Source organism: Ascidia mentula, chromosome 5 (assembly GCF_947561715.1).
Source record: "Ascidia mentula chromosome 5, kaAscMent1.1, whole genome shotgun sequence".
Lineage (NCBI taxonomy): Eukaryota > Metazoa > Chordata > Ascidiacea > Phlebobranchia > Ascidiidae > Ascidia > Ascidia mentula.
This window is the reverse complement of record NC_138570.1, coordinates 4,070,303-4,095,875: the sequence shown is the minus strand read 5'-3', so window position 1 is coordinate 4,095,875 and position 25,573 is coordinate 4,070,303. Positions and strand designations below refer to the sequence as shown.

Below are 25,573 nucleotides of genomic sequence, written 5' to 3'. Positions count from 1 at the left end.
TTCCATATTAATAAAACTGATGAATGTGGACAAAAGCACTGCTAAAATATTTTTGCCACTACAGCGGCGATCACATATTTCTATTGCAATTTGCAATTACAATAAGACGGAGTCGATAGAGGTACCTACCAAACATCATATGGAAGGAACCAGAAAAACGAAACAGAAGTTGTTTTTATATTTATTTATTGCAATATTGTTTTACCTACCACCGTGATAAGGCTGCAAACATACGAAATTATATTTGTGTTTAATGTTAACTCAAAGATTCTTTGGAATTCTTGCATTAATAAAGGCTTTAGCTATATTTGCTATAATTAATTATGGGAGAACAAAAAGCTGAACCTGGAGAAAATCATTCTCCAGAAGTTTTAGAGCAACAACACAAGCAAATAGAAGAACTCAAAAATGCACCGCTACAAAATGGTGAAACCTGGTATGTTTATATTCTCCTGATTAAAAAAGTATTTTTCAAATAAATTTTTACCTGTTGTTGTAGGTGTCTTATTGATTCACATTGGTTCAAACCTTTTACAAAGTATGTGACGAATGACAGCTTTGGATGGAAGATCAACAGGACTCATGATCTTAATCCTCCTGGTCCAATTGACAATTCTGGCTTGTTTGAAGGTGTGAAAAGATAGCAGTCCTTAAAGCAATGCTGTATCTTCTTATTCTTATGTTGAAAAACTAAAAACTTTAACATTAACACTTCATAAAGCTGACAATCTGGCAAAACATAGAGTTGTATAAAACCAACATTTCATCTTCCATATAGTGAGATTTATTATTCCTGAGATGAAGTATGTGTTGTTTTTTTCCAAAAGGTGAGCTGTATTGAGAATTGCCTGGGAGCAATAGCAGCACAAATTTAATTTCATTTTGCAAAAGTGTTATTAGCTCTGTCTGTTTATAGATGAATCTTATGAAGAACTGAAAGACAACTTGTCAGAAGTGTTTAACTATACATTAGTCCCTGAAAATGCATGGAATTTGCTGGTGCAGTGGTATGGAAAGGTGGAAGACCAACCGGAAATAAAAAGGAAGGTAAATCAGTTTTGTAATCACCAAGTTATTTGCATGCATGTTGTGTTACAATATACCACTCAGGCTTTGGCAAATTTACATCATGAAGGTTTTCACTTATTCCCAACCCTGTATTTTTTTAAAAATTACACATGGTCAAGAAATGTTTTTTTTTTGCAAGGTAATTGTGCAAGGCATCACGCAAAGTACGTCAGTTGAAATTTATCCACTGAAGCTCAAGCTGTGTTGTTTTGACGACAAAGAAAAAGTTTTCACCAAGCAAATGAGCAAGACAACAACAATTGGTATATTTACACATTTGCAATATTTACAAAATATATGACAAATACTAACATACAAAAAAAAACAATATTTTTAAGCAATATGACAAATAATAATCAGCAAAATGTATGTGATATTAGCACAACTGGCAAAGGAAATGAGGAATCTCTTTCATATACCTGAAGACAAGCAAACTCGCATTTGGAATGCATTTCTTGCTGATAATTATGACGAGTTGAAAAAGAATGATCAGTCAGTTGGTGATTATTCGTTGCAGAAAAACCAGGTATAAATATATATTTATTATGGCATGCTGTTAAGCCTATGTGTAGTCCGAACAGTCTCAATAAATTGATCATACTGTTGTTTAGCTTGTGGTTATTGAACAGCAAAATGATAACGGTGAGTGGCCTTATGGTGGCGCCAAACAACAAAGCAGTCTTTCAAATGGATCTGGGTACAAAAACAGGTACGTACGTGCATTTAAATTGTAAATAATTTTTTTATGGTCATAAAATGATCCTTTATATGCAGGTATTCCTTTTTTAACATTAGGCATATTCATGCTGTTCTTCAGATCAACTATATTTAACCACATTGCAAAAAGTTAAATCGTACTATTTGATTTTCAGCACAAGCAGTTCTTTGGGAAGTGGCAGTAGTGGATTATTTAGCTCGTACAAATTACGCAGCAGTAGCCCCACTTCCATTAACGGACGTTATTGCACCCCTGGTTTATGTGGGCTTAACAACTTGGGCAATACCTGTTTTATGAGTAGTGCAATCCAGTGTCTCAGCAATGTTCCAGCATTGACACAGTACTTCAAAAGTAAATATTTCTGTTTTCGTTCAAATCATAAGATAAATGCCTCCAAAATATATTCCACTACTTTTATGAGGTAAGTTCTTTACATAATAGAAAAGCCCAAGTTGTGCAAATTCTGATTTGTATATTCTACTACATCTGGTGATAAAAAATGTTATTTTTTACAGGTGGCAGCCACGAAAAGGAATTAAACAAAACAAATCCCCTTGGAATGGGAGGAAAGTTGGCCAAAGCTTATGCAGATCTTATACAAGCCATGTGGTCGGGCGAGCACTCTTCATTTGCTCCCAGAGATTTTAAGGTATATGACATGTTAATAAGTTAACTATTCAAAATGATTTTATTCCACTTGGATTCCATTCACTGCTCCGCATTTTGTATCAGCATTGATGTTTTTTTTGATTTTGTTGTTTATTTATTCAATCTGGTGAGAAATTGTTAGCACTTCAATTGTAAAAAAGCATCCTTTATCTGTGACCAATTGTTACCACTGGCTGTTGCCATTGTTGAAGGTCATACAAGTTACACATGTTTGACATTTGTATTCATTCATTAAAGGTCAGCAGTTGTTTTGTGACTGTAAATTAAAATCTTTATCATTTGAAAACAATTTCTGTATTTGCTGAATTTTATGTTTTTTAGATGGCAGTCAGTCAGTTTGCTCCTCGGTTTTCTGGCTACCAGCAACATGACAGCCAGGAATTGTTCTCGTTTTTGGTGGACGGACTCCATGAGGATCTCAATCGAATTTCCCAAAAGCCGTAGGTCTCCTTTTTCTACCTTCAGTTTTAAGTTTAATTGTAAATTTCACATTTGCTTTATTTTATAACAATATTCACATAGTGGCAGGATTGCGATGAAAACCTGAATATATATTTAAAAAGTATGCAGCATCTGGACTTTGGTCTGTGATTTCCAGAAAAACAAACTGTCTAATCAAATTCAAATCATTCTGAGCAGAGGCACTATTTATTAAACAGAGTTGGCAACAGTTATATCACATTTTGAATGTCTAAATTGAACCATTTTTGCGATCTTGAAGAAAATTGATATCCCAAAATGTTTATAAATTGCAGCATGATAACATTTTGAATAACACAAAATGAAACTTTTATCAGTGATCCAGAACAATGTAAAGAGATATTCATATATCTCCATTACTTGCACTGTTTTATTTCCGTTATTGAAGGAAGTAAGGTGTATTTCATCGCCGGCACATTTAAATTTACCCAAGGAAAGTTGATATTTCCTTCCTTTTTTCCAAGTGTACAACCAACCATGTGATACAATGATGATCAAACAATTATATTCTGCCTGTTCTTTTGTTCATTTTGTCGGCCAAGTGTTTGAAACCAGTTTTTTCACAAAGAATAGTTATTTGTGAAAAAGTCCAGACACCTAGCTTGAAAGTCTAAAGTTCTGTATTACACTTTACAAACAAACTGTTAAACTGTCCACACAAAACTGGAGTTGTGTTGTGTTGTAATTCCAAGCTGGTAGTCACATTGTGGTTCTAAATGTTTTCCCACAGCATGCAATGCTACCAGTCCTTGCCTCGCAACTAAACTTAATGGAATTAAAGTGTCATTTAAATAAGTGCTTTTGACGCGTGTCAAAATTTGATCAGTCCCTGTAAACGGGCTTACTGTAACACTGATCTCATCTGTGATGCAGATACATAGAAATCCAGGAGGCTAGTGGCAGACCTGATGAAGATGTAGCCAAGGAATCATGGGACAATCACAGAAAAAGGAATAACTCTGTTATTGTTGATTCATTACATGGCTTGTTTCGAAGCACAGTTGATTGCCCAGAGTGTCCCCGTATCTCAGTGACCTTTGACCCCTTCTGTTTTTTGTCCCTACCTCTCCCAGCCAAGCGTGAAAGAACTGTGGAGTGCATGTTTGTACCTGTTGAATGCACTGATGATGTTGTCAAGGTACATTTATTTCTCTTACCTTTGGTTACAATTTCGATTCTTATCTTAATTGTGGTTCTGTTTCTTAGTTTCTAAACTAGAAAAGATTTTTATGTTTTATGAAGTATAAGGTCACAGTTCCGAAGTTTGGCTGCATCGGTGATTTGTGTTCAGCTGTATCTCAATTTAACGAGTACCCAAGTGCTGAAATGATGGTGACTGATGTTTATAACTGCAGGTGGGGATATCTTTACTTTCTCTTAGTGACAAACCAGTGCTTTTTTTCTGCTGGAATCTGTAATTATGAGATTGTTTGTTTGTTAGATTTCACAAGATTTTCAAGCGAGAAGAAGGTGTTCGCAGCATTTATGAAAAAGATTTCATATACATATTCCAGAGTCCACAAGGTGCAAGGATGTTGCCTGTCTACATGCGCCATGTCAGGTGGGCTGAAACAATAGTAACGGCATTAAAATAAGACAAGTTTCAGAATCTCAATCACATTAACATGTACATCACAAAGACATCATTTCTTACCAACTACCTTTACATTTTGTGATGTAAATTATGTTTTATTTAATGTGTATTTCACAGTGCAAGTGGGAGTTGCCATCTGTTTGGTCAGCCCACCATGGTACCAGTATGTCCCAACAAACTTAAATACAAAGAACTTTACAAGGCGATTTTGAGGGCAAGCTGGTAGGTTTGCATTGCTTTGGGTTGTTGAAACAACATATTTTATCTGCCGATTTTTAGTCGTTATGTGGCCAATGAAGAAATCCAGGAGAAGATTGAGAAGATTTTGGAAGAAGATTATGATGAAGAACAAAAATCTATGGATGACTCAGAGGAGGTGCAGTAACAGTTTGTTCATTATAACAATAATAAACAGTTCCTACTCCTTCATGACTGTAATAATATCCTGTTTCCTGTTGCACTGTTGCAGTTATATGCAGTTATTGTCATATAAAATAATGAAGTTTGTTTCTAAAATCAAAAAATTTTGTATAAAAGTCTTAAGTTTTCGTTGCAGAGTTATTGCTGCTTTTTTATCAACATCATTAAATTCAGTGGATTGTATTTTCAGGTTGAAGAAAATGCTGCTTACAAACTATTCACAATAAAAGTGGTGAACAGCTTTGGGACACAAGAGTACAAGCAACTTTACAAAGATGAAAACTCCATTAAGCTCCTAGGTATGACATAAATTTAAATACCTACTACTACCACAGGGGCTTGTCATTCTAAAGTGTTTATGTGTTGCAACAACAAACCATTTACCTGAATATGTAGGTTTTGAAGTGTTTGTTAAAAATGATTTAAATCAGTGATTCTCAAAGTGTGTGCCGTTGTCCTTGTGCGAAATACATTTGTCATAATTTTATGCTGATTAGGGGTTGTGTTCAAGTCACCGAGCACCTTCGTGTTCAGTATGCGAAAACAGTTCTAAAACACTGATTTAGATCATAAACCCTATTTTGTAACATAGGTTTTGTAATTGCTTTTACCCCGAAGAGTTGGTATCTCTCACTGTGTGTCTTTCTGTCTGTTGCAGATGGAGTTTACTTGGCTGCTGACTGGTCTAAAGCAACATATGAAACTTGCTTTCCAAAACAATGGACAAGTATGGAAGTATTGCATGAAAGCGCAAAGCCAGAAACGAAGAAACAAACGGGAGTAAATCTTCTGGACTGCATGAAACTTTTCACAACAGAAGAAGAGCTGGATGTTGACGATGCCTGGTAAAATATCTGTCTACATTCAAAGGCAATCTTGCCTTTTTTATTAAATTTTGTGTTATGTTTTGTTTGGTGTCTTGAATTTAGTTCAAATGTCATTACACTATGCTAACATCGGTAAAAAGATAAAAAAACTCTGTTTTTAGCGTCAATAAATCAGTAACGTTACTCTTTAAAATAACTTACCTAAAATTTGATCTCCTTTAACATAGCATTCTCCATGGCACTGCTACATTGCATTTTGCACAGGTATTGTTCAAACTGCAAAAAACACCAGCAAGCGTTGAAGAAGTTCGACTTATGGATGCTTCCGCCAGTGCTGGTTATTCATCTGAAGAGGTTTTCTTACACACGGTACAGCCGTGACAAACTCGACACTCTTGTTAACTTTCCAATCAGGTTCGTCCCAATGGTTGCAATTGGTATGTAGTATTGTTATTTACTGCATGGGTAAAGGTGATGTTACTCATGTACAAAGCCTGTATAGCAGCAGGTTTAGTGAGCGAGTCCTTTTAATCAAATATTAGTCTTCCAGTTTTACGAGTTTGGAATCTTGGTTGCCATCTTTGAGAGTTTGTGCATGCATCATTCTTAAACGACATAAATAAAATCAGAAACAATATCATAGAATTTACAAAAAACAATGCTACTTTGTTCTTAATTTCCATGTCGAAAACAAAATAAATCCCTTTTTAAAATAACTCCCGTTCAAAAACCACTGCATCTACAGAGACCTTGACCTGTCGGATTTCATTGTCAACAAAGCTAAGATGCACTGGCCGAAAAAACAACGCCGCTACAACCTGATCGCCGTCTCAAATCACTACGGCGGATTGGGAGGTGGCCACTACACCGCATATGCAAAGAACATTGTGGACAAAGAGTGGCATTACTTCGACGACAGCAGCGTCTCATCTTCTTCAGAGGATCGAGTTGTGGTGAGAATCTGTTGGCTTTCACGTTGGGTAAATGCCAAAGAACAGCATCACAGCCGGGTCGGCAAATTGTAATCCTCAATATAAGTGTATGGAACATAGAAATCTGCGCGAATATTTACGGTACAAGTTACGTAGCCTACAACGTAGTGTAATATTTTAATTCAAATAGGTGCAAAGTACTTAGAGTTGATTAATTTGAAAAGAAAAGCCAAAGGTAATGTGCTATTAATCATCTCAACTAGAGTAGACGGTAGTTGATGATGAACGCAGTTAGTGTTCGAAACGTCTACTGCAGTTAAGATAATTAATGGCGTTTTAGCTTTAATTTAATCACTTGAACGTTAACTTCGCACCTTCCTTTCAAAATACCCAATATAACTTCGTGTTTTTGTTGTGGAGTTGACTTAAATTAGCAACGCATTTGCTGACGTCAACGATGGCTCACATTCCTGCGTTGTGGCTCAGCGTATTGCCAACATCAAACATACTAAATAAACCTCCTTCTTTAAAGATTGCTCCATTGACATACACTAAATACAGAACATAAACTTACTGTGTCAGCCTATGAAAACACTTAGGAAACTGCACAGCTTGGAAAAGTGTGATTTTTTGACCATGACCTGACTTAATTTCAGACCAAGGCTGCGTATATGCTTGTCTACCAACGCCAGGACCTGGAAGAATTTCGCGAGCAGAATCCAAACGGTTCTTTCCCTTACATGGAGATGTTCAGCCCACGGGCTTTGGATGCCCAAAACGGCTCGACCAATCACGAATCGCCATTTCAATTCGATACCAACGGCTCGTCTAATCACGGCAGCGAACAAAACGAGGACATTTTGAACAACAATAACGCCGACGACAGTATGGACACGAGTTGATAGGGGGAAAATGCATGCGATTCCTTTTTACAACTTTTCTATCTGTTTCTAAACAATTTAGCCTTATTATAGACGACATTAAAGTATCGCCTTTAGTAATTTATAATATTCAAACTGGAGATGATTATTCTAAACGCATTGGTTATGGATACCAGGAGCGGCTCGACCAATCGCGAGTCGCCATTTCATTTCGTTAACAACGGCTCGTCCAATCACGGGAGAGCGGTTCGTTCGCACTTGCATGGTGTACGTTTCTATTTTTCATGTTTGCCTTTTCATGAAAGCATTGCTTGCTGACAATTCCACTGACCAAATATCAGAAGCGTGGCTATTTGTGCATATAACAACAGCTTGAAACCCAAATTCCCGAAATATACATCGTAGATTTCGGCTGTTCAAAGGCGTGGCCCACATTGTTTTCGAATTGGAAAAAGTTGCGCTGCACAGTAGCTTGTGCTGTAATGCTCCTATCTTTGCACCGTCCAACTTGTGCGTGATGCGGCATTTGTTTAAATTTTGCTTGCAATCTTATTTGTGTGAAAGTAATGTCATCACGGCTGCTTTTTGAGCAACGACACAGCAAAAACACATTGGTGTGTTGTGATTTTGTTGGCGTCTGAAACCCCCTTAGATAATGCGACGAAGGATGTCTATACGCTCCAACTTGGAAAAAATATTTTTAAACATTTTCTCGTAGTTCAATTTTTCAGTTCACAGCAATAATTTTTCTGCGAAAAGCCATCGATCTTTTCTAATTTTACTAATTCTTCATCCACGTGTCTTATAGTTCTCAATTTACTGAGGTTGAAGTAACAAAAGTAGAATGAGCGGTATGGCTGGTATCGTTACATATAACTGCTGTGATGTGCTTGTTGTTATTTTGCGATATTCAAGGTTGTGATTAACTGTCATTGTATGAGTGTGTTTTCATAATGCCTTCGCGTAATAAAAGTGTATTAACCTTAAGGTCGTTTTTTAACAGACAACGCCAAACTTCGGCACATTGCTGAACGTCACAGTTGCTTCATGACGTGCTTGGAAACGGAAAGTTAATATTAACACAGGAATATAGGAATGTTTTTGGGGTTAGGTTGGTTTAACTCTGCATAATCGGAAAATTAACGTGAATGTTCGTCTCAACAACCTACCTCGGCAGAATTACCAAAGTGCGGTCCTGGACCGATATACAATACGTTCTGATTCCGGTGTAAAACAATTCCGGTATATTTTTCCATTTTCATTTCCTGTGAATAAACAGCACGAGGCCTGGATGCTGTTTAGGGTTTCTCAACTTAGGGTCCATAGGGTACACAGCAACTTGTGTTAGAAGTCAAAGGACTTACTCAAAATGCACACTATCAGCGATGAGGTTCATTTTGTATACAAGGACATCACCGAACAAGGGCTTTAAATACTGTACTGCCATGCATATTGCAATTAAAAATAGACCGATCTTCTGGCAAAGAATACAGTACGTTAATTTTATACCAGAAGATGAGTCTACTTTAAACGGGCTAAAATTTCATTGTTGGTGTGGGGGTCTACAGAGTTCGAATAATTTGCCACCAAACGAGTTGAGATACTCTTCTAGATCCAGTTCTCCAACCGACCACCAAGTCAGATAAGAAACTGCTCACTTGTGGTTTGTGACAGCGAGACGAATTGTGACAGCGGGAGACCCAATGACATACAATTTTTAATAATATTAATTTCATCAGTACATTGGGTTTGCCAACGATAGAGATGTCAAAATCAAATTAAAGACACAAATTTTCAAATCTTCTCCTATATTTGGTTGAAGTGTGGGAGCATGCCAGACATGACAATGTACAATCATTTGCAAAAGGAAAAAAACGAACAAGTACAAGCGTTTATTTAAAGGCGCGAAAGAATATTTGATCCTAACATTTGTCAATTAACGGCGTTCAAAAAAACCTCGGTAATTAAATACAAGGTTTTCCAGTGGTGACAGCGGCTCATTGCGTGTTTTAGTGTCATACATATATTGATATCTGCAAAAAAAGGGAACGTAACACACTAGAAATCATGACTCACTACTGAGATGCATCTCGCATATGAGCAAACAGGCAAAATAATAGGTTAGAAGAAGCCTCTTGGTTTTTACTTTAAGTAATTGACAAAAACATGTGGTGAAACACTGGGTATGTAAAGAACTTGTGAGGAAACACTGCGCCTTTCTACTTTTCGTGTACGTCACAACAGCTTGGTCGGCACATTGAAGGGTAGGTTGGTGCAACAACGATCATACATTGGTAGCATATTTCATAGGGGCTTTTAACAGAAATTACGCAGAGTTGAACTCAAAACTAATAATTTTGCTTCAGTCATTTGCAATTAAATTACGCAAGATCAGTTTATCCGAGTTAATCATTTCCAACATTGCGCGCAATCACGCCTGGAAAACGTGAACGAAATGAGGTTGCAGACAATATTGTACATTAAATACACACAAGAGACGCACGTATAGAAAGCTAGTTTGTTTTCATCACAGATTGCACATCGAGTCTTAGTGGTTCTCCACGTGGCTTTAATCATGTTTTTCGGCGTTTTGACGTATAAGTTTTCAAGTGGCGCAAAAAAAGGTTTCGACTCGGACACAACCAACGGATAAGCTTGTTACTACCAGTACACGACACACAATCTAGCAAGCACAGTCACCCTGTTTCGGTTTGGTATCAGTGTTTTTGAGGTCAATACGCTCGGGGAAGTCGCCGTCGTAGAGGCCAACCTCCGATTCCTGGTTGAGAGCGTGCTTAGCGACGGTTTGGAAAGCCTGTTCTACGTTGATGTTGTCTTTTGCCGAACATTCGTAGTAGGGAATGTTGTTCTTGCTGTGGCACCAGCCCTGAGCTCGCTTGTAGGAGACCTGCCAAAAAGAATGTTCTCAAATTTTTGCGGTTCCAGGAGTAAAGAAGTTTTTTGCGTCAAAATCAGCACCAGGGCCTTATTAACACCTTATTACCATTTTTGTACAAAGAGGTAGTGGGCCATTCAAAAATCGACCAAAAAAATTCTGTGTCTGTGACAAAATAGTTGAGAGACACTGCCCTACCATATCTATCGCTGCAGTAGACTCTTGACAACAACATATAACAAAAGCCTAAAACAGATTTAAACGAAAGCTATGTTTTGCATTTTTACTGATGCATACGTCATAATATGACTTTTTTTTGTCAGACAAAGAAATGAAAAGGCTAGATATGATACTATAAATTTAACCTTCCAGAGCCAAATAGGCTCATAAATGTGGACAATTTGCAATTTCTAAAGTAGCTTAGTGCAATCCTCTGACAGTGTTAGGAGGATTTGAAACATATAAGTCTCCAATATACAATACTGTGCTTCTTCAATTTTAATCGCAATAGTTTAACAAGAGATTTGCCAAATCCATCCTGCACAACTGGATTACATTCTTTGTTGGGAGCCAATTATTGAAACTAGTTCTCAATACAACAACAGTTTCTTATTAAGAGTTTATGTACTTACCACACGATTTTCAAGATCAATCTTGTTTCCGATGACAACAAAAGGAAAATTTTCTGGTTCCCGTGGTGATGCCTGGATTAGAAATTCGTCTCTCCAACTGTCCAGAGTCTTGAATGTATTTGGCATTGTGACATCATAAACAAGGACACAACAGTCTGCACCACGGTAAAAAGCAACTCCAAGAGACTGAAACCTTTCTTGTCCGGCTGTATCCCAAATCTGTTGATAGTAACATTTAGTTAGCCAGCACGATAATAATCCACTCCATAAACATTGTTTTTGTTGAAACAGAGGTTTATTGCAGCTTCACAATTGGTTATATTGTACTTTCGCCAGTGTACGCTTGTCACAGCCAAACAAACAGAGTCAAAGACTTTTTATATCACATGTCACAAAAATGACCAGTGCCGCTACACAATTGTAACATGTTCTGTGACATTTGCATCACACCACATAACACCAACCTATATTATTTTCACCAACACCCAAACCATACAAAACAAGAACAAAAGAAAAATATGCATGTGCTACAGCATTGTACTCGAAAGAATAAATTTGTGGAATGGTTGTAGTGAATTTCAGTACTTTTTCATTTAAAGACAATGTCCCTCACCTGCATCGTCACAAGACGGTCATCCACCATTACTTCCTTGGTGAGGAAGTCAGCCCCGATTGTTGCCTTATACTGATTGCTAAACTTTTTGTTCACATACTGGTTCATCAGTGATGTCTTGCCAACTCTGTGAAAAATGTAAAAGTAAATTAGTAAAAAAAAGTAAAAAAGTGAGTTGCACTTAATTTGTGTATTTTCAGTTTCATGCCAGTTAGATATTAAAGCTCTGTAATCAATACAGGTTGGAGTTGAATAGAAAATCGTTATAATTAGGTAACAATACATACACATAAGTGCTGTTGGCCAACAACCTACACTCCAATGGCACAATATGTTTGAAAAGCCCACATATTTCAGCATGTTGCTGAATGTCAAAAAAATATAACACATATTGCCCAAATGTTATGCATTTTTTTGGCCCATATATCCACATACTTTCAAAATGCAACATGCAAATTTTAGCAATTGATATCACTGCAAATGGCAGGTAAAAGGGAATGCATATTCAAGGTATAATAATGTTGTTGTTAGTTTAACTTTTTAGTTTTAAGACAATCCAACATTTTGCAAAGAATCAATAATGGTTTTCTAACATGACTTGCTTCCTCTTTAAAATATCCATCAACACCTCATATGATTAAGTGCTTTGACAAACAACACAAAATGATGACTCATCACAATGTAGGGGCACAGTGTAATTAATTAGATAAGCAAACAAAAATATTATTGTTAATACTTTTCTCTTACCCACTGTCCCCCAAAATAATGACTTTTAACAAGACCTTCTTGCGGGAAGCCATTTCTGTGCTTTACTCAATGCTGTCCTGAAAGCAGTATTTATAATACAATAATTACATGTATTATTAACATTTCTAGAAAATTGTAGCTCAAGATTTACTTGTTTTGTAACAAGTGTTTAATCAATTTGGTAATCATGCTGTTATTGCAGTTGAAAAACTTAATATACCTTTCACGTTATTGTAATTTCTCGCTTGCAACAAGACAGCTTTCACCAGCAAAGTTTTAAATAATGTTTTAACACAGGAGAAAAACACTAAAAGACAAAACACGCTAAGTTTTAACATAACGTTTTAATGCAAATTGTATTTGTAAAAAAACACAATGAACCATTCCTACTATCCTATATTATTCAAATGGTTGCTTTATCAACTTAATATTTAATTCAACAAACTTTTGGAAAAGATAGTGACTGTAACATGCATGGTGCTACCAACTACAAATTTCCATTATGCTGGAAACCTTTCAATAGTGAAGGTAGGCTTAAACCTAAAATGAAATATTTTTGAACCAAAGAAACACTGTACAGAAGACAGTTAGGCCTATATTGTAAGGTAGGCATAAAAAACATGAAGCAACTTGGCCATTAGCACTAAAGGCTATACGTACATCAACAGCAACTCTACCCGAATATTAAGATCCTACAAAAACATGGCGAACAGCTGAAAGACGTCAAACTTTTCCCTGAAAGCTTTTCCGGTTTCTGAAATGGCGAAAGTGTGTAGCACGAAAATATCATTGTCTACCACTGTTTCAAATTTGGTAAATTGGCCTTGACACGACCTACACCTTAAATATCGTCTTTGACACAGTACAAAACCTGACATTGCTACATAAGCGGAACTAACTCAATTCAACGTAAAACCAAAGCGTTGTTTTTGTGCTGGAAAGGAGACGCGCTCCCTTGCTTTGTTCCACTGAGCGTGACGTATTAGTCACGAGACCAGAATTTCGCCATCTGTGGTGATTTTAAATTTCCACTTTACTAAACAAGTCTCTCGTCTCATGTCTTTCGCTTCTGGAACAAGCAACCTTTGAGGTGTTTACCAGTTATCATGCAGTTGCTGCCATGGCTCTGGCTTAGTCGCAACGCAAGCCTTTCCCTACACTTTTCAATTCATTTCAATGGCTTCCGCCTCCGGCTTCAATCAATTAATACTTCTGTCGTATGTTCATTGCTTCATGACATTCCCGGTTTCGTGAAAAAATTGTGCCTCAAGTCTTTGGGCATAACATGCGCAACTATTTTTAGCTGACAAAGAGACTAATTTTGTGATTCTTAAAATGACAGAGACCTTTCGTTGGGCGTTTTTTCTTTTGTTTACAAAATGGAACACGGTTTATTTCTTTTTATTGTTCTTTTATAGTATCAAGCTGAGTTAAGAATATTGCAGGCAAGATTCGCGGGCCCTATTGAGATTTGGCTGAATATCGACATATTGCTCCAACAAAATTTGTCAACTCCTACATCGATCATCATCGGGAACCACAACCACAGTAAACTGGCAGTCGCGTATTTTTCTGCCTTCAACTGATGTTCAGTGCACGGCTTATGATTTTTTTAAAAATAGAATTTCATAAAATGTGTTTTTTATTTACGGTAAAAGAGGAATATTAAGGGTTCGAATGAAGTAGAAAAATAGAGACAAAGAAACAAGATAAATTACAAGGAATTTCACTTCAACAAGGCGAAAAAAACGTACAAAATTAAGAGTAACCAAAGATGCTGTATCGTAACTTTACCTTGGTAACAATTTGCTTGCGTTCAATGGCGACATTGGTCGAGGTATATATCTATGAATAGCTGTTGGAATATTAGCAACGAAGGTAGCTTCAAAACACTGTACATTCTCTTATTTCGTAAATCAATAAAAGCCAAAACGGACTTCAGGCAACAATGCAAAACGAATTAACGCACCATTGTCATCTACCTTTGCTCTTAAATAGACACAAACAAAATAAATAGGAGTGGTTAGAAGATCTTAATTTTCGTTTTTGAGAGTCCCTGGCGTGTATATGGCCAGACGACACCGCTTCCAAATGGATGACCAGTTCTGACTTGCTTATGTGGCGCCTTCGCGAGACAAGACAAACACGGGCGCGCTAACCACACGGTGGCGACGTTACGCTGTGTTTTTACTCCACTCTGGGGTTGGACGATTCTGCATCTCCTGTTCTTTGAATAACGACACCTAAACCTCTTAGTCGGCCTAGAGTCGCATTCTTTCAGCGTCCATCCGTGGCGCTCATCCGCTTATAGATAAAGCATTGGCCTCCATTAACCCTTTGAGCGGCAACGAGGTAAACGCCACCATCATGCGCGGTTCGGAATCCGGAAACATCCGAAATGTTCCGAAGATCGCGATGCTTAAGGACTTCAGCGATTCGTATCCGACGCTGTTTAGAGCGCCCGACGAGAATGCGGCCCCGCCCGTCCGGCCTGTTGGACGCCATCACGACAAGCATAGCGTCGTCGACGGACAACATCGCACAGTCGGCGACAAGGTTACGTTCGCGCATTTTCCTCCGTGCGAAACGTTTGAATGTGCTACGGCGCCCTGTGAACAAATAGTCGATTATTGTAAGATAAACAGCTTCGTGATAAACACCGCTGCAGTAATTCAACTACAGCACTATTTTTTCTGACACTTTTAGCATTAACTAATTTGACAATGCACAATGGAATAGAAAAAGGTATCTGGATATTAAAAACCCAGATATATAACTGTATATTAAGTGCTGAAGGCGGCCAAGGTGATTACCGTTTTTCTTGACGAGTTTTTGTATAAGCACGACTGATCGTCTTCCTTTCCTCCTGTTTGTGCAGCGATAGATATCACCACGCATCGTCATCAAATCCATCCCGGTTAAAAGCCCGGAGCTGCTATTGACTGTGGCGCCCTCTTGTGTTGGCATAAAATGCGCGGAGTGGAACTTTTCACGGGGACCGAGTCTGTGGAAAGTAATGGAATGACATTGTATGCAACAAAGCAAGTTGTTGAAATTAAAAAAAAATAAAATTAAATTACTTTTATTTTTTGCGCAAAGTTGAACACTAGATAGACGTGATACAGAAAATACAATGGGCACCGATAAAACCACAAAGGGTTATCTAGTTGATCACCGAAAGAAAGTTACATTCAGGATTCATTTAAAAGTGGCGCGGTATTTCGGAAAACAAGACTGGTCATTGTTTGAACAAAGGTCTGACACAATTTTATTACTGCACAAACTTGTTAAACTGCACTTGATGTGGTCCAGACGATTACTCACCTGTAAATGGTTTTTCCGCTTGCGTTAGCCACAAACAGCCACAAATTGCCACCTCGACTCGGCACAACCTGCACCGAGTGCGGCTTGTCGTGTTCGATCGTCTGCCACGGATCGTCGGAAAACTTTGCGCCAGACCACTTGAAGATGCGAACGACGTTGGATTCCTGATAACATGGCCACAGTTAATGCACTGTTTGCTTTATATCATCCAGCTACGTAATTTGTGTGTTACGCAACGTCGTTTGGCGAGCACTATCGTTTGGATTGCTTCAGTGTGTGTAACCTTTATCATTACAACAACAAACGATTAGACACTACCGCTGTATGTTGATTGAGACAATTGCCGCTATCGGCCACTTGGATAACGAAAAACAACAACGCCGAACTTGAGACCGTCGAAATAACATGAGATGTTCAAAATAATGCATGCAAATCGGGATTATGTAACCGTATGTTAAACCATGATTGTAATCTTCGGCTGTGATACAACGCATGTCCACATGATCACGAGAAAGCAAACAAGTGCAGTAGATTGTGACAGTGACGATCTGGCCCGTGATGGGCCAAAAGAAACCTCGTTTTATAAATAAGAACTGTTGATCTAGCGGATAGGACAAGACTTGCATTTTAGAGTCGCTTCGGCGACAGCCTCTGTTGACAGCCGATGCAACAGTTTACGTAAAAAGGCTATTTTACGGAGGGTTTTATCATGCAAAAATATCGCGATCTGCGACTAAGTGCCTATCTAGGAAGTTTGTTTATTGATTCCGCGAATGTCTGCATTCCAGTATTCGGAGAATTAGGCACGTTTTCCGCCGGTAGAAAAACACACAAACGGGCGATAGATTTATAATTACGGGTTACATAAGTTACGATAACTTGGAGCGATAACAGAGTCGAAAAAATAAAATTAACCTGCCCGGAATGGTTTAGTATACAAGGGATCTTTTTGGTATCACTTTATTTGAATATAATTTGTATTAGTTATCATCAAATAGAAGTAAAATTACAAATAGATTTGTACGTACTGTGTCGCCAGCTACCATGTACGTTTCCCCTCCGCGCGAATATGTCGCCAAACTGTTGACGTCACCGCATCTCAACGCCTGGTGGGGAACAAATTGGTGGCTGAGGGTCAAAGCTGAACGAAAAGCAGACATGATTAAAACAACCTTAATGGTAATAGAATTTTCACCCAAAATAATAATTTCCGAAATGGGGACTTTGTATGCATGTTAACAAAAAGTTGCTCATATTTTCAGTTTTCTTCGGCATGCTTAAAATCCAGGATCTTGAATTGCCTTAAGATCCCCTGTGCCCTTTTTCTTCAATACGGACCGGTTTATTTTTTTCGCAGGCTAGTCTTATTAGGTGTGACAGAAAAACACGGCATTATTAAATGCAAAATGTAACAGATAACTATAACGCTGTATCAGGCATGCGACAATAGCTGCATGCATAAACCTATGACACCCTCAAATTATGGCCAATCAATTGTTCTTCCCTATGTCCCAGTGTTTTGGGATCAACGCCCTACAAAGTCCAGGGCACATAAAACACAAAGTGAAACTTACATCGACATGTCGCAGAATGTCCGGACCAACTTCCATTCTGTTGACATCTCCTCGTACCTTCGTGGGACAGAACGTAGCCTGGGTGGCAACGGGTTTTGCACAGTTGCGCGTGGGAATTGGAAACATCGTCCGCAGAGGAAGGTTTGCACTTGATCTCGCCGTTGGGTGGCGCCTTCAGCGGTGGGCACGCCGACACTATAAAATGGATAAATATGTTCTAATGGAAAGTTTCCCTGGTTTGATTGTTTTTTTCATTGTGCCTTGAGCACTGTTATTATCATGGTCCATCGCAATGCCTGACTTCGGAGTGTAAAATACAGTTTATTCTGGTTACATTTTCGTCGTATTTTAGTTTAGTTGCGTAATGGAAATTTTAGACAGAAAGTTTCGCATAGAACAAGGGGAAAACACGCACGCAAATTTTCGGTTCTTGCATAAAATCAGGTGCAAAAAAATCACGCGGGTTTCACGAAAATTCCGGCGTGTGCGATTACGCCCAGATAGCGTTTCTCATCGCGCAGTGCAACCTTTCCGGCGGCGCTGCAGGCCAAACCGAGAATGCAAATAACACGGCGAAAGTGCGTCCAAACCACAGTTCACCGCCTTTTGAGAGCGAACAAATGCGCGGAAATTGATGGTTCGTAACGCGCAATTAAGTCAGCGCAACAACAGGGTTGGTCCTGCTTCAAGCAACAAGACCATGACATCGAGTCGCCTAACTTATCAAAGCGCAGCCGAACGCAGCTATGCGGCCTAAACCGCATATTGGGTTCGGCGCGCGGGGTATGTTGTTTACGCACCTGCGCAGCCTCCTATATTTGCGCATCTGGCTGGCGCGCGCGGCCTTGGGGCCCACGCGGTGTATTACGCGGCCTTGCCGCTCTGGATCTGCGCCAGAGGGAAAATTAATCCGGGTCGTTTGAGTTGACAGCAGCAGGGTGACTCGTGAAACTGTAGGGGTGTTGATTAAAAATTCATGCTCTGTCTAAGGCTGTGAAGCCTAGCGCGACCGGGAGGCTGGGATTAACTTTTCGCGCGCTCCCTGCAGTTTCATTTCCTTGCTCTTGGGATTAAAAAAATAGCCGATTTCGGAAACGCGGGGATTTGGTTTCAAAAACGCGACCAGGGCGTTACATTCCGCGGGATTTTGATTTCCTGACTTTTTGACGTGGAAACGGGAGGCGCAACACGGGGGAAAGCTTGGCGTTACCACGCAACACTATTATCCGGATATTTGTTCGTGTGTAGATGACAGATGAGAATTCTTGATACAAACCATTGTTTGGGGATCGCCACTTCTGCGACGACCCATCGCAACTGCTAATAAACAGATTTTGTAAATATTGAGTCTGTTGCTCGGTTGTGCTGTGGGCTACCTGTATCCAAAATACTTTACATGAAGGGTTTGTCGCAAAGGTTGAATGACCTGTGAGGACTATTATGTTACACAATTTTTTTTTCATTCATCTTCTTGGTGTGGTAACATTAAGACGTATAATATAATGACGTAAGTATTTGTGAAGTGTCAAATAAACGCCATAAAAATAATAAGAAACTATCGAACGGCTAGTTTCTCAAGCCAGAAGTTAAGTATAGGGTGGTGCCCTTTGGTTGACAATCGGAGAAACAAGAGACGCAAAATGGCCACCAAAACCGTTACAAGCGGTTCTCATGCGACGTCCCTGGCCCCAATTTGAAAGCCCCGCGTCGAATCCGAACGTGTGGACCCATTTTAATTGAATTCAGGCACAGTTGAGGGCCCGTGGGCCAGCTGGACGTGTGCCGGGCAGACGATGGGCAGCTGCGCGAAGTTGAATGGAGCGGATGTATCGCAGGTAATTGCCCCCAACCAGGCCAAACACACGTCGAATTTAATTTAAAGCGAGCGCTGGAATTCGACTTTCTCACCACCAAGCCGACCGATCTCTCCGTGAGGGTGTTTGCTTCTGTTGTGGATGAATGTATGCGGGTTTGCTGGTTGGCCAAAAGGATGATAAATAGGCAGATTGATTTGCGCCGATTTGCTCTGTGCTTTATGCGCTGTGTTTAATCTGCTTGTCGGCAACAATGCTCATTGAATTTAGTGCGTTGTATAACATTTATACAGAACATTGGATTTTTTTTCTCCAGACGTTCACGTCACCTTAAACTTAGGTGCGTGACTCGACAACCCGTTTTATCGATGCCCACGCAATTTTATTTTGCGTATTTATTGTTCATATGCGTTTAACCCTTTAAGTTCTTTTCGTGCAAAATAAAATTGAATTGAATATAGCCACATTAGATTGTCGTGATTTACTCTAGAAAGCCAAAATCGCAGCGAAAAATAAGTGTAAAGGATTGGAGTAACCTAAGCGAGAGACTACAGACACAATGCTTCTCCGACGAGAGGCAGACTAATCAGTTGATGCCTGTTGGCCCGTAAGCCGGTAATTGGACGCCAGTCTCCCGGGCAATCAAACCGCCAGGAAGACGAAAAAGATATTGGGTTTAGTGTGAGGTTTTCGCAGCGTAGGTCACAGCGCAATGGGTTTGTGTCTACAAATTAGTCATCACACTCCGACGGCATTTTATGTTAAGTTCGTTAATGAGTCCCAGCGGGACGATTAAAGAGCGTTTTAACAGCCCTATAGGTTTTCGTATAAACAGACTATCAAGAAAACGCCCCGGTTGATTCAACCGCGGAAACCATAAAGCTGAACCGCACATGCGGTTTAGTTCGTAATTTTACCCACAGCACATAAACGCTGTTTGGACGGGAAAAACGAGGGACGATATACTCACAACAAACTTAACAGCCGTGGGCTCGTTTGAATTTCCCAAACCTTGCCTATAACCGACGACAGACGTTCATCTAGCGGGACAATGCACCCCAGGCAGAAGACGCTGAAAAGCGGACAAGAGGGCGATGAGCCGAGGACACAGCTTGGCCCCACGCGGGCTCAGCACGTGCCTGTGGTACGTCTATTGTCGTGGCCCGCCCCGCACCAGCTGTTCACCACAAGCTGGCATGTTTGTTTAGCTAAACGGTCAATTTGTCATTCCGTCCGTTGCACGTTCATGGTCCGTGTTTTGGTTCAGGAATTCATACGGACTCCCGTGTCGGAAATAGGTGGTTCCAAGTGCAAGGCCACTATTGGGAGGGTATTTTGGAAAATTATACGCCATAAGCGGCAGATGGGTGCTTGGTGGAAAGGGTTTTGTTTGTGAAGGTCGACCGAAGCGCATATTCCGGCCATGTCAACGAACTTTTCTGACTTCTCCCGATAACAAAAAGCGTGGGAAAACGGTTTTGTTCGTGGACAAGGGCCACACTGATTCTTGCGGGCCTTCACAAAGCGCCAATTGACGCAACCAGTCATTGAACATCCAAAATCTTACCCTTTGCCCCCGGCGCCCACTGATCGACTCTCACCTGTTCTCTGGTATCGCGTAACCTCATTTCGGAAACGACCCTTGCCGCAATAACGACAATTGCCTCTCCAACAATTCCCCTAGGGTGCTGGGGTCGCCGGGGCGAGAGAAATTATAACGTCACAATGAGATGGTTCCGACTTGCGCGTCACGAGTTCGCCTCTGATGTTTCATGTTGCAACCAATTTGACTGGCAGGACGTCACTGTTTTGTTTTTTTCTCGAAATTGTGTTGAATCAAATTTCAAACCACATGTAACTGTACGTGATCGCGAACCTGTGAAGCGGTTTATTTTTGTGCGTGTTTCAAATAGCTGAATGACGTCATATTTAGATGGATTTAAACTGTTATGGTGTTTAATTGGTCGGGTTGGATTGGTTTCTTATATCTGTTGTATACCATGGTTGTGGGCTGTATGTTTATCTCCCTGTTTAAGTATAGTATCCGTGTCTATGTTTGAGCGCTATACATTGACTTGCATCAAGTTGCCAATGACGGATAGAACTTTCGCAACACTTAGCCTGGATTACGGATTCTTCAGCGGCGAAAAACCACTGCCAACATCCGTTCCACGAAACGACGACTTCGTTTGTTTCTCATTCCTCGAATTCCACTTGTCACGTTGGCAGAAAAACAAAGAGGAACCCTTGCTAGTTCCCCGATGGGTCAATGACCTTCCGATGACCCTTGGCGGCAAAACGCGCCTGGCTATATAGAAAGCGATATTTGCGGCTGACGGGTAAGACGCACCTGATTAAATGGTGAACGTGCGCCCAGCATCAAGCTATTAGCTTTAAGAGGATTAGTCTCAAGACGAAACCTTGAACTGGAACCGCAAAGGGGAAGGGCTGTTTAGGAAATGCGCGGAACATATGCGTCCGACAGGCCATGATGTATTAGTGGTGTGGGTTACAGGGCCCCGGGGTCAACGGAGCACTTTACGTTGCACCGCACTACACGGGTGCTTAAAACCACGTAGTTTTAAGGCCGTTTTTTGTTTAAACCGTCACCCCTGCACACGACCCGCGTATGCCATGGGGAAATTAACTGGGGCTTTGAGCATGCCGGTCGAACCTCCGTAAGTCAATTAGGCCCGCCTTATTTCTCCTTAAAATATGACTATGGTCTGTCGAAAAGCAGGGGGCGGTTCCACATAGCGTATGTTGGGTCGAAAAGCCGCGGTACATTTATCCGTCCTGCAGGACATTAGCTGTCGTGTTTAAAAAGTATGCAAACGCATTGCTAAAATTGCTACAATAAATTAGATCCTCGCATAGTGTTGAAAGTTTCACGTTGAACGATCACGAAGTTTAATCTCTGTGGCTTTGAGTTAAGTATTTTGAAACCCCGTGGATTTTAAAGGTGGGTGTGACGATGCAACATAAGCGCATGTAATATTTGGCTTGCAACGGTGAAATAGCGGTCATTCTATGCGACTGCGCAACGCACATTTTATGCCCGATGTGCAAATAGAAGGGCACAAGTGCTCGTCAAATAAACGACAAGGCACTAATCATTCTCTATTGAAAAATAATTCATCGGCGCGCCAATAAAAGACGTTTATTCCTTGGCTTAAGTGCACTTCACCTCAAGTGGCTACGGCCAGCCATCCTGTGCGACACTCGTACACCGTTTTGATCGTGTGCGACAGGCGACAAGCGGTTCGAGTCACAGCAAACCCGGCACAAGTGCGTGTGCCTCAAACCGCAGTTAGCCTGCGAAGTTATCAATCTTCACTTTATCGCTCCCTTATTCATTTCTCTGCGTGTAATACACGTAAAGACTAAACGATTTTACACATTGTTAAAATGACTTTTTACTTTTTTTACTGCCAGTCACACTAAATATATACTTGCCGCTGTATATAGTTTGTTTGTGAGGCTACGCCGTTAAAGAATGACACGCCCGATAACACCACATCCACATCGCAACTGGCGCTGATAAAACCGTTCACGGCTAATAAAAAATTCGGTCTCGACCGCGGTCAACAAGGTCATGGAGCCCAAACAAAACGCAAATATTCGGCGTCAAAAGCGGTGCGGTTTGGGCACATGAAACCGTGAATGCCACAAACAGTGTTTCGAGATTAAATACGAACTAGCCTATGAGCCGCGAGGTGGTTTGGTGCCGCGGTCGCGCTTTTGATGATAACAAGCGTTGGATTCGGTAGATGTAATCGCCGTTGTTGATAAACGAAACACGAGGCGTGGTTTGTTTTGGAGTGCTGGGATTCTTTGGCAACTCGCAAGCGGTGCAGGGACAGGTGCTGTTTACATTAAGTCGGTTTAATTAGTGCGACAGTATTTTTGGCGGGACGTTTAAAGATAGAGGGTTTTCACCTCTGGTCTGCTAATGGAGTTGCTACTCAATGGTTAAATGTGGAAGCGCAGAGTAAACTTCAGTTGAAACCAGCAACCATGAAGTCCAGTGAAAACGAGGTTTTCATAAACAGATGTTAAAACTCTTTTTTCCAACTTTTAGTTCACATGACTTGTCTTAGGTATCACACAGGCTATAGTGTAGAAATCCTACTCACCACACTGATAACTTCGGTCTTTTCCAGTCCATGTAAGCTCTGGAAGCATTTGGCCATTTTTTGCCTGTCTGGCTCGTTTGGTGGCTCTACATCGACGTGGCTTGTTGTTCTTAGTGGCCAACCGGTAACCAGGAGGACAACGCACGTAGCAACTTGACCCGACATGGCGTCCGTTCGTGCAGTTAACGATAAGCCTCGAATCTTTGGGCCACATGGGACATACGCTGGCCACGAACTTGTGGGATATTTTTGAATCATCTGGAATGTTTTTGCTGGAACCATTGGCTTGTATCAGTTTGCCCTCTTGCTGCTGTTTCCTGCGGTTTTTTCTGCGCTCTCGTCGGCTGGAATTGCGTTTGGCGCTCCGACGAACTCGCAGAGAATAACGATGGGCGTCCCATCTTAATTTTTGCGGAAATTCCAGCCCCGAAATCCCGTTAACCTTTCCTGAATCTTCCCCTGACTCGCGAACGTTCACATCGTGTTCATCGTGCCCAGTAAGAAAATCTGCGCCCAAACGATTTAAATCTTCCTCATTGTTCCATAACACATCGGTTTGTGACGCCATACAGCAAAAGACGTGAAGCAGAATTCCGCCAATTTTCAGCAACTGCCTCATTGGCAAACTGTAATATACGGCCATATTAACCTGTGCTGGATGGCAACTCTGTGGAACAAGAAACCAAATTGCAACAAGAAATTAACAGCAAGGTCCACTACTGTGCTATGGCGTAAAAACGTACAACCGCCGTACTTAAGTGCTGGTAACTGTTGATTCAAGACAAGCCCTTCTGTTCTGTCAATACGAGGTTACCTTTTATTTGCCAGACTGGCTAAAAAATCACATTCAAGGTAAGTGGGCCTCATATAAAAGGTAGAACTGTCAAAACTGCAAGAAAAAGTCTGCAACTGTCCAACGTAATCATAGGAGATAAGACCTACTGATAAACCAGTCCGTGATCTCTTTGCCGCTGAACTCGGTGACATTAATTGCACTTGCGCCTATCCGATCTCTCACTGCATCTGATTTTTTCAGTCGGCACCGGCTTTCGAAAAACGGCGTGCGCGAGTTGCAGATAAGCTTACATATCGCGCGCTCCTTTGTAGCGCTGAAATCGAGGGGCGGGAGCACTGAGATGTAAATAAAAACAGGCGGCAACACGAATAAAGTGCGGCGCCCGACTTCAAACGCCGCGCCGCCGCTGTTTCGAGTAGCTAAAACACATTTGCGGATAATAGCGTCCATTGAGCGAGGCACGAGTACCGCGACTGACTCGCCCCGCGCCGTACCACCGTAGTAACAACAAGGCCTCCTCGTGGGAACTTTTTCTCCCCCAGCTAGCATGGACAACGCGACGGCTCGACGGGAGCTCAGCGCCGGTGTGTTTACATGCCTCCGCCGAGCATTGCCGCCGTGTTTTTGCCGGTTGATTTTCGACCGAAGAATGGCGACTCGCCTTTCCTACAGGAAACTGTAAACGTAGGCCGCATGCATCGGTAGCTTGCCCACACCAATGTTCCTAAACAGCCCCCTGCCGAACACGGTCGCGTCTTTGTCTCGCGGGGTCGCCGCGTTTCTCCGTCGCAAATCGGGCGAAACTGTCGCCTTCCGCCATCGATGAAAGCAAAGTTAACGTGAACACAGAACCCTCTCTCTTTTCCCCAGTCCGCTTAACTTGCGTGGATTTCTACTCGATGACCTCAGCCGTATTTTTTGCCCCAGTGCGTCACTTTCCATGCTCGTAGCAAGTCGTGACGATTGCGGCGGGTGTGGAACACATAACGGCCACCATGTTGATACAACTCAACCACAATTCCATAGAAAGCCATCAGCTATGGCCGATATTCTCATTCCGCCTATCGCGTGGCCACTTTTAGTCAACCGCCGTTTGGCGTTGAAACCACTTTAGCACGTCTTGCAGGACACCCGGGAGTTTCTTCACAGCTGCGCGCTTAGGGCTGAGAGACAACCGTGATGACAAGGGTTCGTCGCTCCGTCTTCATTTAATCCAATTAACGTCTGGTGATTAATTGCAGTGAGACACGGCAGGCCTTTTATTTTTCGCACGCGAACCGCATCCGCTACTGTAAATTCGTTGAGCGTAAATTATTTCTCCCCGGCGAACGCCCGGTGCGCGTGGAAATGGTTTCGCTCGACTTTCGTTCGTTCACGATCCTGCTGCGCATCGATGAGACCGGATCTGTGCAAACAGACTCGCTTTGTGCGGTCCACCGCAGCTGTAACAGA

General features: G+C 41.0%; 3 protein-coding genes across 3 annotated transcripts; 1 reads left to right on the top strand and 2 right to left on the bottom strand.

Annotated features, from left to right (window-relative positions):
- The first annotated feature begins 279 nt into the window (after nt 1-279).
- LOC145903956 (ubiquitin carboxyl-terminal hydrolase 4-like) lies at nt 280-8,576 on the top strand. Its single transcript, XM_082992153.1, has 19 exons — nt 280-436; nt 500-630; nt 917-1,047; nt 1,208-1,331; nt 1,449-1,594; nt 1,680-1,777; nt 1,941-2,137; nt 2,302-2,435; nt 2,777-2,895; nt 3,809-4,073; nt 4,178-4,290; nt 4,377-4,496; nt 4,647-4,751; nt 4,809-4,905; nt 5,140-5,248; nt 5,608-5,794; nt 6,041-6,190; nt 6,522-6,729; nt 7,365-8,576. The coding sequence occupies exons 1-19, from the start codon at nt 324-326 to the stop codon at nt 7,608-7,610; spliced, it is 2,793 nt and encodes a 930-aa protein (XP_082848279.1). The 5' UTR covers nt 280-323; the 3' UTR covers nt 7,611-8,576.
- Nucleotides 8,577-9,380: 804 nt separating this feature from the next.
- Nucleotides 9,381-12,814, bottom strand: LOC145901543 (ras-related protein Rab-7a-like). The gene is made up of 5 exons (XM_082989269.1): nt 12,698-12,814; nt 12,478-12,554; nt 11,731-11,857; nt 11,118-11,336; nt 9,381-10,497 (listed from the first exon to the last, which is right to left on the bottom strand). Exons 2-5 carry the CDS (start codon nt 12,528-12,530, stop codon nt 10,273-10,275), a joined length of 624 nt encoding a protein of 207 aa, XP_082845395.1. The 5' UTR covers nt 12,531-12,554; nt 12,698-12,814; the 3' UTR covers nt 9,381-10,272.
- A 1,297-nt stretch (nt 12,815-14,111) lies between these two features.
- On the bottom strand, nt 14,112-24,059 carry LOC145902620 (uncharacterized). Its single transcript, XM_082990660.1, has 6 exons — nt 23,326-24,059; nt 17,376-17,570; nt 16,830-16,942; nt 15,802-15,965; nt 15,291-15,481; nt 14,112-15,086 (listed from the first exon to the last, which is right to left on the bottom strand). The coding sequence occupies exons 1-6, from the start codon at nt 23,966-23,968 to the stop codon at nt 14,755-14,757; spliced, it is 1,638 nt and encodes a 545-aa protein (XP_082846786.1). The 5' UTR covers nt 23,969-24,059; the 3' UTR covers nt 14,112-14,754.
- Nucleotides 24,060-25,573: the final 1,514 nt, after the last annotated feature.

What these genes read in the sequence shown, in the direction of transcription:
- LOC145903956 (XM_082992153.1), top strand. Translation starts at nt 324, where the DNA reads ATGGGAGAACAAAAAGCTGAACCTGGAGAAAATCATTCTCCAGAAGTT. An exon ending in CTATGGATGACTCAGAGGAG is followed by an intron (nt 4,906 to 5,139) that starts GTGCAGTAACAG and finishes TTGTATTTTCAG; the next exon opens with GTTGAAGAAAATGCTGCTTA. An exon ending in CTGGATGTTGACGATGCCTG is followed by an intron (nt 5,795 to 6,040) that starts GTAAAATATCTG and finishes CATTTTGCACAG; the next exon opens with GTATTGTTCAAACTGCAAAA.
- LOC145901543 (XM_082989269.1), bottom strand. Translation starts at nt 12,530, where the DNA reads ATGGCTTCCCGCAAGAAGGTCTTGTTAAAAGTCATTATTTTGGGGGAC. An exon ending in ATTATTTTGGGGGACAGTGG is followed by an intron (nt 11,858 to 12,477) that starts GTAAGAGAAAAG and finishes CATTTTTCACAG; the next exon opens with AGTTGGCAAGACATCACTGA. An exon ending in ACCGTCTTGTGACGATGCAG is followed by an intron (nt 11,337 to 11,730) that starts GTGAGGGACATT and finishes TACTATCAACAG; the next exon opens with ATTTGGGATACAGCCGGACA.
- LOC145902620 (XM_082990660.1), bottom strand. Translation starts at nt 23,968, where the DNA reads ATGGCCGTATATTACAGTTTGCCAATGAGGCAGTTGCTGAAAATTGGC. An exon ending in ACATGGTAGCTGGCGACACA is followed by an intron (nt 15,966 to 16,829) that starts GTACGTACAAAT and finishes CCATGTTATCAG; the next exon opens with GAATCCAACGTCGTTCGCAT. An exon ending in AGCGGAAAAACCATTTACAG is followed by an intron (nt 15,482 to 15,801) that starts GTGAGTAATCGT and finishes TACTTTCCACAG; the next exon opens with ACTCGGTCCCCGTGAAAAGT.